The 13,827-nt window shown below is 40.8% G+C and overlaps 1 protein-coding gene across 2 annotated transcripts in view; it reads left to right on the forward strand.

Moving 5' to 3' along the window:
- TMCC3 (transmembrane and coiled-coil domain family 3) overlaps window positions 1–8,461 on the forward strand; it is a 54,275-nt gene extending 45,814 nt beyond the window's left edge. For both annotated transcript variants that reach the window (XM_065641179.1, XM_065641187.1), the window contains exon 4: window positions 2,315–8,461. In XM_065641179.1, the coding sequence (XP_065497251.1) occupies window positions 2,315–2,617 (303 nt within the window). In that variant the 3' untranslated portion in view covers window positions 2,618–8,461. The remainder of the gene's footprint in view (window positions 1–2,314) is intronic.
- The last annotated feature ends 5,366 nt before the right edge of the window (window positions 8,462–13,827 follow it).

Genomic DNA, 13,827 nt, shown 5'->3' on the forward strand with positions numbered 1-13,827 from the left:
GATAAATAGACTTGTAGATTTGCCAGTTCTAGTTTAAGAGTTTTAATCCATGGTCACAATAGCCCCTATAATCAAAGCTGTAGGCTGTGTTCACCTCAATGATCAGTTGTAGTTGTGTCTGGCTTCAATCAAAAGCCAGTAATAATGTCTACAATTTTGTCCTGACAGCATGTAGTTACATACCTGAATATTTATATACAATATAATCTTTCCTATAATGCATATTTCTACCTAAAGTCTGAGCAAGTGGTGAAAAATGGTGAAAAGATTGTTTTGCCTTACCTTGGGTTTAAATTCCCTAACAACCTGAGGAATGCTGGACAACTGTCTTCAGATTGGCTCAGATGGTTAAAAAAAACCAACCAACCAACCAAAACAAATAAACAAACAAACCACCCTGTCCTGTGTTCATACTTCTAACCATAGGGAGGACTATCACCCTGTTCTCTCCTTGGTGTGAGAGTCAAGAGCCCTCTGGGAACAGAGTGGGAAAGGAATGGTACTGAATCTAAGTCTATCAGTGTCCTTTGTAGGGTTAAAGAAAAGAGGTCTCTCATGCAGGACCCCTTTCTGTAAAGACATCTTGAGGATGTGAAAACTCAATGAGACCCAAGTTCCTCAGCGGAAGGGCTGTGAATGTTCACTAACTCATTAGCAGAACCCTGGAGGGGTGTCAGAGACTTCTAAAACTAATTAAGCGCTACACTGATACAGCCTTTTTCTTTTATCTCTGTACAGTTGGGCATGTATAAACCTGTCTTTTCAGGGGTTTGGCAAATAAGCTAAAATAGAATAAAAGCTTTTAAGTTGTGGATATTTTAAGTAACAACCTAGCTTTGGTGCACTCTGTCCCTAAGGGATGGGCAAATCATTCTAAAAACACTTGCTCAGCCTCTCAATGAGGAACTGCAGGTGTCACACTTCTGCAGCTCGACTTTCTTTAAAGCAGCATGAGATGATTTGAGAATAACTTAGGGTCAGAGTGGAAGAAGGACCAGGAAAGTTCTGTAGTGTGTAGTGCAGAGCGTGCATGAACCCAAAGGGACTTTGTGCTGCCCATTAAGAACTGTCTTCTGTATTATGACTAATTCCTGGGACAGTAAAAGGAAACAGCCCTCTGTAAGGTGCTGTGCTGTGTGCTTTGCACTGACTTTGATGCCTGGTTGGTCACACAGCAGGCCGGTTCAACTTGCCTAAACAACGGAGAACTGACCCAGCCGAAGCTAATGACTCTGTGCAGGGTTTTTGTTTGTTTTTACACAGAGGATTGGGTTGAATCATCTTACTGTGTGACCAGGGGAATGAATGCCCCTGCCAGTGCAAGGAAAATGTTTGAGGTTCAAGAGTGGGGAATTAAGTAGGGATGCCAGAGTGTAGTTTTTCTTTTACACAGTCGTAAAAGGTTATGTCAAGTTGATTGATTTCATTAAATTATAGCCTTGCACTGTGTTACATAGTGGTGCCTAAGTCCCAGCTCCAGCAAAAAGTGGCATTTTGGCAACGAAGTAAAGCAGTCATAGATTTTTCCATGTTTCACTTTGAGAGAGCTCAAGCATGGGGTTAGTGACTTAAGAACCATTTTACTCAAAGACCATTTTTAGTGGACCCTCAAACAGAGGAGCAAGGTCTGCTTTCCTTTGAACAAAATGCAAAGTGGAATATATCGTGTGAGAGAATCCCCTAAAAGCATCACCACGGATTTCTCCACTGCACGCTGCTGACTTGGGGTATGGATTAACGAGCCTTCACAGTGACAGAGGGGGAAGGCAATCTCTGCCTGAGGACTCCGTCCCAGCACTGGATGATGGGTGGCTTTGAGAGAAAAAGTAATGTAGGCAGGAGAAGTCGTGTAAACCAAATGGTACATGTTGCAAAGTAGATTTAATTAGTATCACAGCAAGCTTGTCCTACCCTAATGTTTTCTATAGCATATACAAAGAAACTAACTTTGATGCTGTTTTAATGCAGTGAAAGTTGCCATGGCGACAGCTTTGCCAGTACTTCATCTCATCAGTGTATGCAGGAAACATTATCTGTCGCAAACATTAGTTATGATACTTTTTCTCAAGCATGGAAAATGTAAAAACTACATTTTGGACAGTGTTGTCAGACTTGATTATGCCTGAGCAGGCAGTGATACACACATGCAGATATATATGGGCAATTATATTTAAAAGAGCTGGTGGTTCATTCAAGTTTTAGGAGTCTATAATAAATTGCACTTCAAATCTAGCTGATGGATGGCTCTGCAGCTAAAATGGGAAAAGTGGTGTATGGAAATACAGCTGCCCTAATTCTTGTTTTCTGTCTCCAGGAAGCCTTGGAATCCTGCCAGACCCGGGTTTCAAGGCTGGAGCTTCACCAGCAAGAACAGCAAGCACAGCAGTCTGAAACGGTTAATGCCAAAGTGCTCCTGGGGAAATGTATAAATGTTATCCTGGCCTTCATGACTGTCATCTTAGTGTGCGTTTCTACTATTGCAAAGTTCATTGCTCCTATGATGAAGAGCCGCTTTCATATCATTTGCACTTTTTTCGCAGTGACGCTGCTGGCAATATTTTGTAAAAACTGGGATCATATCATTTGTGCCATAGAAAGGATGATTATACCAAGATGAAGCTGCTGGTCTGGCTACTTTCCTTTTTTTGTTGTTGTTTTTCTTTTCCTTCCCTTCTCTGTTTTTTAAGTGCTGTATGTATACAAATTATTTTTTGTCAGTTCAAATGTGCAGACTGGATGGAGAAGGCTACTAAGACTCTTGGACTTTAAGCTGTAAATACATAAATGCATACTTGTTGGCAGTCAGTTGCCTGTTCAATCAGATTGTGTCTAACTGGCTATGTCTGCGATGAACTGTTCGCTTATGTCAGTCTTCTGCCTTAATCCAATGGGTTTTCCACTTTACAAGCCCACGCCCACAAAAGATGGTATGATGCTCTGGAAGGGATCCAAGGAACTGCAAGTGTCAGGTGTGCTTTTTACTAGGCTGGAGTGCAAAGAGTGTGATCAGGAGAGAGCGCACCATAATGTGAATCAGCCCTAATAAGTTAATTTTCTCTCTGAATCCAATTAGAATGATAAGCCAAATTACACAGTCATAGGTATTAATGGTTCTCAATTCTAAATTACTGGGTATTTCTCTATAGGATTTCTAGTGTTCTGGACCAGCAAAACTTGTTGCATCTGCTAGTAACCCTTTGCACAGAGAGTTTATTGTTTGTAAATTAAAGCAGTGATGACTATTGACCACAGTCAGCAGTTGTTCTATCTAGGCACTGTTCCTCATCACACTCGGGAAATACACAAATGTAGCATAAAGCTTCCAAAGATGAACTGAATTGAATGACAGGATCTCCAGGCCACTTTGTCAAGGAGGAAAGTAACTGATAGGTATGTTGTCACGCAGACCAAAGCACTCACTCGCTTCAAGCCCTGCAATCTGCAAGGGGAAAGGAGTACTCAGGAAGGCAGCATTTGGGTTAGCCTTTGTTAGCACTGAATTGTTGGGGTGCTCTAACCGAGTGTGAAGCAGGTGGTGGTGGGACTCTGGCTACAGTGGATTTCTCTTTCTTGTGTCAGATTAAGGAATGTGGAAGAAGCTTGAGGGAACAGGCCCTCAGGGGAGCAGGGAGGTAAAGTTCTGTAAACATACAAACACTGTGCAGACTCTGTTGACAAACATTCCTGAATATAATATACTAGCATACAGTGCCACTACTAGGAGACAGGGTTGGTTTAGTTATCTTGCTGGAATTTATTTTGCTTGATTTAAGAACTGCAAAAAAAATCTCCCTGAAGTCTGCTTGATGTAAAACAAGATCTTTATTTAAAAACCAAAACAAAATAAACAAAAAAACCCCACAACCAACCACCAAAACCAACCAACCAAACAAAACCATCACAACCAGAATCCTTTTCCACTCTGCATTAAATGAAAACAAAACAAACCAAAAAGTGTCTCCAGTTATTGGAAAATAATCAAGTTGTATTTTCTTTTCAGTTGATGTATTTGTTATGCTAGTTTTGCAGAGCAGGGAGGGGATTACTTGATGTGTGTATTTGTTTTTAATAAAGTGCAATAGTTGGTGTAGAAATTGAGGAAACCTTATTCTGAGGAAAGGGAGTGGAGGAGAGGAGGCACGGGAAGAACTTTGACATTTTACCATGATTAGATTAACAATGAATACAGTTACTTTTTGTGGCTTCAGGGACTGAAGGAAGGACAGAATGAACTGCATAAGTAATGATATGACTCAGCATTTAGAAAATTCAATTAAAACACTTTAAAAATCATTAAAGAATTATTTACATGTGCTGTATCTATGAACAGAGAAATCAGGAAGGATTATGCTGGCTCGCAGGCACAGGAAACAGATCAGATCAGGCACACCCATGTTATCCTAACCCAGCCCTGCCTAATGTTCTGGAGAAGGTGCAGTAAGAAGCAAAAGTCCTGCTGAGGGGGATATGCCTTTATGAAGCCCAAACTTACCAACTGGTTTATCCCTGGCTGTGTTACAAATAATTATTATATAGATGTATTCTTCCTTTCCTTAATGTTGGGGTTTTTTTCTCTTTGCCTGTACCCCTGTATTGCCAGTATCCCCTGAAGAAGGAAAGAGGTATTGTGTTATGTATGAAACATCTCTGTCTTAATTGTTGCATGTGCTCCTGCTGCTGTTCAGTTCAGGGAGACCTTTCTACTCTTGTCTCTCAATCAGTTTCAGCACTGTATGTGTACACTGCAACAGGCCTTCACCCCCACCTGACAGGTTCCAGCCCTCAGCCTCCTTTTACAGCTGGCTCATAAACTGAGGAGATTGCTTCCACCAGTGTAGCTCATGAACTTATCTTCTCAGGGAAGCCCCTTCCACAATGTCAAAAAGATTAAAAGGAAAAAAGAAGGAGCACTTTCCTGGCCTTCACATCATGAGAAGGGGTTTCCCTTCGTGTATTTTTAGGCCCTTTTGATGTGTCCTGAAGATCCCTCTTGTTCTTTTCCACTGTTTTAATATAATTTGTTCCTGTCTTTATTTTTGAAAAGTATAGTCTTTTTGTAGCCTGTACTTTCCATTTCTTTAGCCAATGAGTGTGTTTCTATTCAGAGTCTCTTCCTTTCTGAAGTCTTTTCCTAAATTCCACCACCCCTTTCAGTAATCAGCCCTATGACTTCTTTTATTCCCCTCATTTGCATAGGCCACAAGATTATACCTCCATTTAAAAAAAAAAAAAAAAAAAAAAGTCCTGGTTCTAATCCTCAGAATGCCGTAACTCTTCATCGTATTTTCTTGCCACCTTTATTATAATCTCCATTCTCTTATTCACTTCACACAGCCACCTTCTGGTTTGGCCACTTGAGAAAACACTGTTTGTCTAGCATTTTTTTAAATAGGATCAGAAGGGTACATGTGCAAGAAAGAAATAACAGTTAATAATTTTTACATAAGAAAAACTCCTTTGCCTGTTGCATGGTTATATGTTTAAAGAGACAATCCTCCCAGTTCTAGTGTATATAGCTAAAAGTATAATGTCAGGTGGTCTCAAGTTCAGGCAGGAGTAAGGTTAGTCATTTTTTCTTATAACGAAGTTGGTATGGTACGGCCTGGGGACGTGAAGGCTGCTGCTCCAAGGGCATCCTGTTACAATCCTGGAGGATGACCTCAATGCAAAATGAGGGTAGAACATAAAATCAGTGGGCCTACGGAAGATTGTTCCACTGTCTTAATAAAATCTGATTAGGTCCAAATTGGAAACAGAAGGGTCTTGTGTTTCCATATTGGCTTTATATCTGGCAGAGGACACAGAAAAGCTGTAAAGGCACTACATAATGTAACTCATGCAAATTAAAACAACCCCAATTGGTAAATGGGCACAGCACTTCTCTAGGTTATTTTCCCTGCTGGATTTAAATCACTAAAGCATGTGACACGCATCAAGAAATTAAGATGTGAAGGGCAAGACCCTGCTTTTGGGTGAAACTGCTGTAGTTTTGCACAGAATAAGGCTGCAGTGGCAGGAGTTCTGCCAAGTGGAAGGCCATCCAGAGGCGAGGGTGCCTTCGCCCTCCTGCCTTTGCCCTCCCATTTCTTACCTTGTATGATGCCACTGGTGTGTGTTGCGGTCTGCCATACACCACATTCACTCACCAGGCTGGAAGAAAAACCTAGCGGAAGAGATGGATAGTTCTCCACATCTAGAGAATGATGGAAAGGTCTCGTGAGTGCGAAGCAGGGACGAAAAGGGAGATGAGCCTTTTTCTTTCTTACTGCAGTGAATCATTAGCTGGCTCTAAAACTGCACTCTAGGCAGCTGCCCTGCAGAATGATGGGGCTAGCTTTAGCGTAGAAAGTTTCTTTGTAGCTTTTGCCTGTAGGGAGCAGATCCAGTCAGCCAGAGGATTAGGTAGCAGAGGGTAGCTAGCTGTGCCCGTACCCAGGAGCAAGGGCAGGCTGGTGGCTGGGCTAGCCAGGGCTGATGCCTCTGCCACTAACTTCGATATCGGCATCAATTCTACCGCTTGGGCTGGGAGGGTAGTTGTGTATGTATCTGGCCTGCAGTCAGAGCTCTGCTTGCTGTGGAAGTACCCCCAGGCCGTCTCGAACAGTTGCAAGAGTTCTCTTAATGAGAACTTAGTTCAGCTTCTCAACCAACTAACCATGTTCTGTGAGGATACCGTTTGCTTTTATGTTCTCGCACAATACAGTAGACACCCTTAGTATACTCCTTACACTTACTCATCATGAGCCTCTAAAACGCTCCCACTCAAAAAAAGTTGCCAGACAGTCTTTTCTGCTTGGTGCTGCCTGGTAGTCAGTCATTTCACATCACTTTAACAGTAGTTCTCCAACTGAAAAGCCTTTCAGTTAGTTGTTAATATCTGTTCCTTGGGCTCATGGCAGCTTTTTACTCAGAGGTTTCTGGAGATTTAGTTTCTCATGAAGGTTAGTACAATTTTCCTGATCTCTCCCATTTCAGCATTCAGGTCTTAATGAGGTTTCCTCTAAAACTTGTATAAGGGATCCCTCCACTAGCTTCAGCTCTAACTCCGTTATTATTGAACATCCAACTGGTCATTGACAGCACTGAATGAGACTCAGTTTAAATTCCTTCTCCTTTCTGCTTTACATTACATACATTTGTGCAGCTTCTCCTTCTACTGTGCTCCCATGACGTCTACTTGTTCCGAATTCTTAGAGAAGTGCTATCAAATCAGGCTCCTTTTTCATCTAGTATCAAAATGCTTCTGTTATGCAGTGCCTCTGCTGCAGGACCATCACATATAGATCTGATAGCTGCCCTACATGAAGAATATTTAAAAGCCAATGGTTTTCTTTGAACAAATCATGACTGCTTCTTATCTGAAGAATAGAAATTCATTAAGTGAAGGCCATTTGCTACAGGAAAGATACACAATCCACTGATTAGGAGCTGAAGCTAGACAAATCCAGTGTAAGCACAAGCTTCAGTTTTGTAATCATAAGGTTACAAGCTAATTATTAGCTACTGAAAAACATAAACAAGGACTCCAACATTTGAAGTTAAAGTTGAATGCTGCAGTTCAGGAATCAGTTCAGGCTTATGTTCAATACAAAGACAACTGCATAATCACAGGCAGTGCCTTCTGAAGTTAAAATCAATGAACAAGAAATTACTTGGGGGAGTGAAGAAAAAACAACATCAACCCACAGAAGCTTGTGGTTCATTTAGCTAGTAAGGAAATCAGTTTTGGAAAACATGCCCCTTTCTACTGTGATACAGACATTTTACTTCTGGATTCAGTGGTACAACAGAAGGTAAACACAGATTAATGTAAGTAAACACTTTAATTTGGATTACAGAATTTAATCACTTATGAAATTCCATCTAGGAATAGCAATCAGGCAAGTTTATTCTCTTTTTTTAATCAAGCAAATATTTATTTGCTTTTTTCATTTACCATCATGCCAGAATGTGGCCTTTAATTAATTATATTGCTCCCCTTTAAAATGTAAGAGATTATAAAAGGCTTGTTTCAGATAAAGTTTGAATGGTCTCTAACGCTGAGTTGAATCCAGCAGAAAGAATCAGATGATTTTACATTACAGCAGTGAAAGAATAAGAAAAATTTAAATCTAGTTCACTGAATTGTGTATTTTCCCTGAAAAAGCAAACTGAGATGATACTGTATATAAAGGCTGCATGTCTTGTATGGTTGATTTGCTATATGCTTAGCATATTAAGTTGTACTGTTGTTGGAGAGTTTTGCACAAAGCCACCTTTCCTTTTTACCCAGGGAACCTGGGTCTGGTAGTATCAAGGTGTACCAAAAATTGTCTGGTTTTATTGACTAAGGTTAATTGTCTCCATGTGTGGTCTACAATGTTTCTCACACCATTTTCATTTTGTGCAGCACTGTGGACAGATGCAACTATGAAAATGTAATTTTTGTGTATTTTGTTGTGTAGTCATGACTGCCTCTAAGGTGCCATTAACATTTTTTAAAATAAAAATATTTACATTTATTTGACAATGAACATTGTTTCTTAAACTTACTGTCTGATCAAACCCCTATCAGTTTTTCTTTGTCAGTAACAAAGTTATTCAATTGACAGTGACAAAGTTATTCAATTGAGCATAAGCCCCAGCTTAAAAATAGTGATGAAACTGAGCATTCTACTCTGGTGCAGTTTTGACCAAAACTGGTAATTTGGGTTTTATTTACAGCTATGACACAAAACTGCAAACACCAAATGAGGTACCATCATTGCTCTCCAGAGCTTGTGTGACCATGCTATACAAACATGGTGCTATTGTGCCAAGCACTTGGACTTGCTTTGGATTATTTTTTTGGAAAACTGAATTAGAAACCTGAGCTGAATTTTTACATTATTGTCAGAAATCTCGGTGACGTGCTCCAAAAATGTAATACTGACATGCCTAATAGTTAACATAGCTGACATAAGCCAAAACATTTGCATTTATTTTTCGCAAAGCAGAGGTCTTGTCAGCTGGCACTAGCAGCCATTGGGAATGATATTATTTTCATACCAAGAGCAGAGGAGAGACAGTGCAGTAACAGTGTGTTGCTTTGCAATCATGCTGTACTTCCTATTTCATCCCATTCGAGGAAATGGCATACCGCAGCTCCCTTGTCACCTGCAGACTTTCCAAGGTCTTGCAGCATAGAGTTTCACATGGCTGCCTGGAACTCGGTCTATATTCAGGCTAACTCCATTCACAAACAGCAGGTTCCTCTCCAACTGCTGATAACTTTTGCCTGTTTCTGGCATGGGCTGAATAACCCCTGCTGACACGCTGGCAAACCAGACATAAAAAAAGCCATCTCACTCATCATCGTTTCTCAGAGTTGTTCATAACTCTGGCTTTAAAGAGCACATAACACACCCTGGTAACTGTTTCAGCACACAAAAATAGAAAGGCAGAGAGGAAAATACAACAGTGCAATTTAACTTAGCACAGAAAGAGAAGTGTCACTTAAGCCAAGTAATGGTCACTGTACAGTGTTAGCAATCACTGCATGAGACAAACAATCCTTACCAGCAGGGTATACTGAAAACACTTTGTATTGGTATCCACAATAGCTCTGAGAATCAAAGTTGTACAAATGCGCCAGAAATCTGCTGAAGGCGCCCAAGACTTCATCTGCAACAACACTGCAACTCATTTAGGCACATAAAAAACTACTTTGAACTAGCTAGTTCAGACACTGCTAGCAGTGTAGTTTTAACTTAGTGATAAATGCTTCCGTAGTGCACGTGTCATTGCTCTACTCGTGCTACCGTGGAAGAGTACAGCAATCAAACAGCAGGTTCTGCCTCTCATGGCAACAGCACAGAGTTGATGTAATTGAAATGAGAAGTTTCCACACTGTATCCTCCTCAGTTCATGTTAGGACTGTGGACTTCGGTGGCAACTCATTAGTTTTGTGAAGTTACCTAGTAGATTGATGCCATTGCCTTTTATGTGCAGCCTATGAGATTTACACAGGCCTACCAGAAGTCAGGCAGCAAGGCTGAACTCCCTTGCCTTAGGACAAACTTGAAGCTAGCCGGTGCCGGGCTGCTGAAAGCAGCATTGATACTCATTTGACAGAAACCGTAGGAAACTGAGCTTGCATTTGATGTAGTCGTGATCTCTCCAGTTGGTGAGTGTGTCATTCTACCCATCTGCATGTGTAAACTTGGAAAAACTCCTTTAGTTAGCACAGCTAGAGTGGCGTCAATCTAATGGAAATGAAGGCACAGTCGGGACTGAAGCCTGTAATATATGAGCAAAACGTGAAATTTCCTTGTAGCCCTATAGATTCCCTCTGTATTTTCCTGTTCGATAACATTTTTATAAGTTGGTACCGGTCTGGGAGACACTGTTTTCCCCCATAGCCACAGACACATGGTTTAACGGGAATGATGCAGAAGATCAGTGTTCGCAAGCACAAGACACTCTACGTACCTGCTGAACAGAAACGTAGCAAACACAGGCCTGTGTGATCAGCAGACTCATATCACACACTCACCTGAGTTATGGCTTCATAAACTGCCTCACACTTTATAGCTACTCACGTCCTTTATGCTAAAAATTACGTTCTGTCCTTGCTCAGCTCAACAGTAAAAACCCCTTAGAGTTTAAGCAGAAAAGACTCTTATCACAGCCCTATGGCATTTAAAAGCATCTTCTGATTTTGCAATGTCAAAAAGATTATTTTTCTCAGCCAATCTATAGACAACAATGTACAGTTTTAACCCTCCACCACAAATAGCACACTACTCGGTCACAGACATCTCTGCTGCAATCGTATGTGACAGTGATACTATTCGCACACTTTCAGGCTCTGCTGACTCAGAGGTCGAACAGAGCTTGTACTCCCAGCACTAATTCCCCACTTGGCCTCTATCCTGATAGGTTGGATTCAGGTCAAGGCGACATGAACTAAGCATGGATTAAACTATAGGTATGAACAGCAGCATGTATGCGTAACAGCAAGACCCCTCTCTAAAGCTATGCCACTGGGCTACAGGAGCTTGAGGATTTATGTAATCTAGCAACTGTTTTCAGCTTGCTCAGCTGAGCCAGCAAGGAAGTCTAAATGAGTTTCAAACTCATCAAGACATTTTCTGACTATACTTACACAGCATCTTCCTCCAAAGAGTGTATCTGCAAAACACAGAAAAATATTTTCCGGGATTCTCCACATATTTTATACCTTTTTGTGTGTTGCTTTCTTTGTGTGAGGATGAACCTTGCTGATCTGTGAAATGCTGATCTACCCAAAACTAATATAAGATGACATTTAAAGAGGCATAAATAATCTCTAATACTGTCAACCAAAAACCTTGAGGTCTCTAAATGAAATCTCTTTCCTTTTACTGGAGCCTCACAATGAATTTAAATAATGTACCTAAAAGAGACTTTACTTTTTTATAAAATAAATTAATGAGATATGTAGCTGCAAAAATTTCTATACCTACAAAAACCCTGCATTGTAGAACATGTTTCAAAAAGATGAATTTGCCACTGTTGAAATAATCCAACATATATGAAGATACTATACCTGCTTCCTTTAGGTACTGACTTAATTAGAGACTGATATAAACAAACAAAACCCAAACAAATCAACCCAAATACATGTTTCTCCTCAACAGAACAGCTTCCTTTCATATTTATTCTCTCTCTCTTTTTTTTTTTTCCCATTTGTCTCATAATATTTATGGTCTTCATTTTCTAGTTGTTTCTCCCTCTTGCTCTCTAGGCTCACATCTTGATTGATCCTCATCTCTTTCCGCTGTGTCCATAAGCCCTACACTCCTGCTTGGCTACTCCTCCTTCCTTCAGCCACCTCCTCCTCGTGCCCTTGAACTCCATCTTGTCTCTTGCTTTTTCTCTCTCTTTCCTTGTACTCTACAAGATTCCCAGGTCAAGCCCACCTGAGTCACTACAGCAGCTCTATTTTTAAAGCAAGCAGAGGTAGGAGCAGGTTTTCAGCATTGCTCCTTGCATTGCTGTGAGGTGTGGAGATGGGCACCGTGGTGAAAAAGAGCATCATTACCACCCATACTTCAAAAATGCTATCAGGTGATTAACTGGAATTAACTGACTCAGTGGGCTTCTGAGGGAAACAACTACCCTTTTTTTGATCAGTATGAAAAACAAGGAGGCAAAAATAAAGTAATAGGATTTCCACCATCTTGAGTCATCCTCTTAGAACAAGATTCCACATAATAAACGATTGCAAAAAAAATATTGGAGCATTTTTCAACAAATTAGCTACACAAGAGACACCCAACTACTTTAGTCACCTAAATAATTTTAGATTTTCTAAGTTCTTTCCTATGTCCCCCACAGAGCTCACACTGAGTGACCTAGATTCTTGACTTTATGTTTCGCATGTAAATTAATTATTTTCCAATACATTATAACTGTGTAATCCTGATGTGAACAGACACTAACAGAACCAAAGAAATAATCTGGGCCACACTACCATTCCTGTTAATGAAATTATAGAAGGGAGGAAGACTTCTACTTGACCTTAGTATTAAGATTTTTAGATCTCATAGTGAAAAAAAATAGCAAATTCGAGACAGGAAACAAGGCAGATATGCAACTTCATAATACTTTAAAAAATATTTTTGCACTGTAAAGCTGTGCACAACATTCATCAAAACCTTGTTTGCATAAAAAATCTGCTTAAAAATTAAATCTCAGTTCATTTTGGAAGGTGAACCTTAAAGCTGTTTTAATGTTATTTATTTCAGTATAGATATACATTGGTATAGATTGAATACTGTTGACACTTCTAATATTGCAAAGGCGTGGACCATACACACAACATACATGTAAAACTGTACAGCAACATCAAGCTGCACGGTCTTTTTGTGAAGTACTAAACTCCTGGCATTGCAGCTATGGAAGAGACTGTAGTATGTTTAAGACACCTTCTTATTAACTAAGCTTACAACCACCTCTAGGGGAGCTAACGGTAATTGTAATTGTAACCTCCAGATCTGTATAAAACTATTGGAAAATTTAACATTTAGCTTTTTTCCTTAGGGATGCGTGTCATCAGTAATACCCACCTTTTAATATACTAATTGAAGCCAATTTTAATCCTTATTAAAGGATTGTTAATCTTATTATGGGAGTGTCAATACCGGTCTGGATGATCAATCTGCTTTAGTCGAAGAGATTTCACTGAGAAACTGAGGAACTTTACCAGAAGATCATGTTCACATTTTTCAACTGCTCTTACGAGCTAATTTCTGTCAGAAAACAGTGGTGGTTACCAGGAATGAGTGGAATATATTTTACTTCACACATGGCTACGCAAGCCAGAGCATTCAACCTGGTATTAGCAACGGGACAAGCGATACGTGGTACTGTTGAATACAAAACATAATGCTCACGTTTTTCCTCAGCCAGGAAGCATTATACTTGGATATCTATTATGAGAAATCACCGCGGCCTGCACGACGGCGCTTTCCATCCCGCCAGCGCTGCGAGGACCGTTGGTTTCCTCTCTCCTCACGAAGCAGAACTGCAACGACTGGCAACACGCTTTGCGAACTTGCTACAGAAGCTGAAATTTGCTACACAATGACCAAAAAAAAAAAAAAAAAAAAGGCAGAGGGATGTTATACCCACACGGCAGCCTTGCGACGGCTCCCCCGCCTCACCCAGCGGGCGGAGCGACCGTTGGCGCCAGGCTCCGCCCCGCGCACGCGGGCAGGGCGGTGCCACGGGGCTCACGGCGATGGGGGGGGCGGGCTGGCGCACGCGCACGCGGGGCTCAGAGGTCGCGTGAACCCGTTTCCACGGCAACACCGCCCCGCCTCT

This window comes from Caloenas nicobarica, chromosome 1 (genome assembly GCF_036013445.1).
Source record: "Caloenas nicobarica isolate bCalNic1 chromosome 1, bCalNic1.hap1, whole genome shotgun sequence".
NCBI classification, from domain to species: domain Eukaryota; kingdom Metazoa; phylum Chordata; class Aves; order Columbiformes; family Columbidae; genus Caloenas; species Caloenas nicobarica.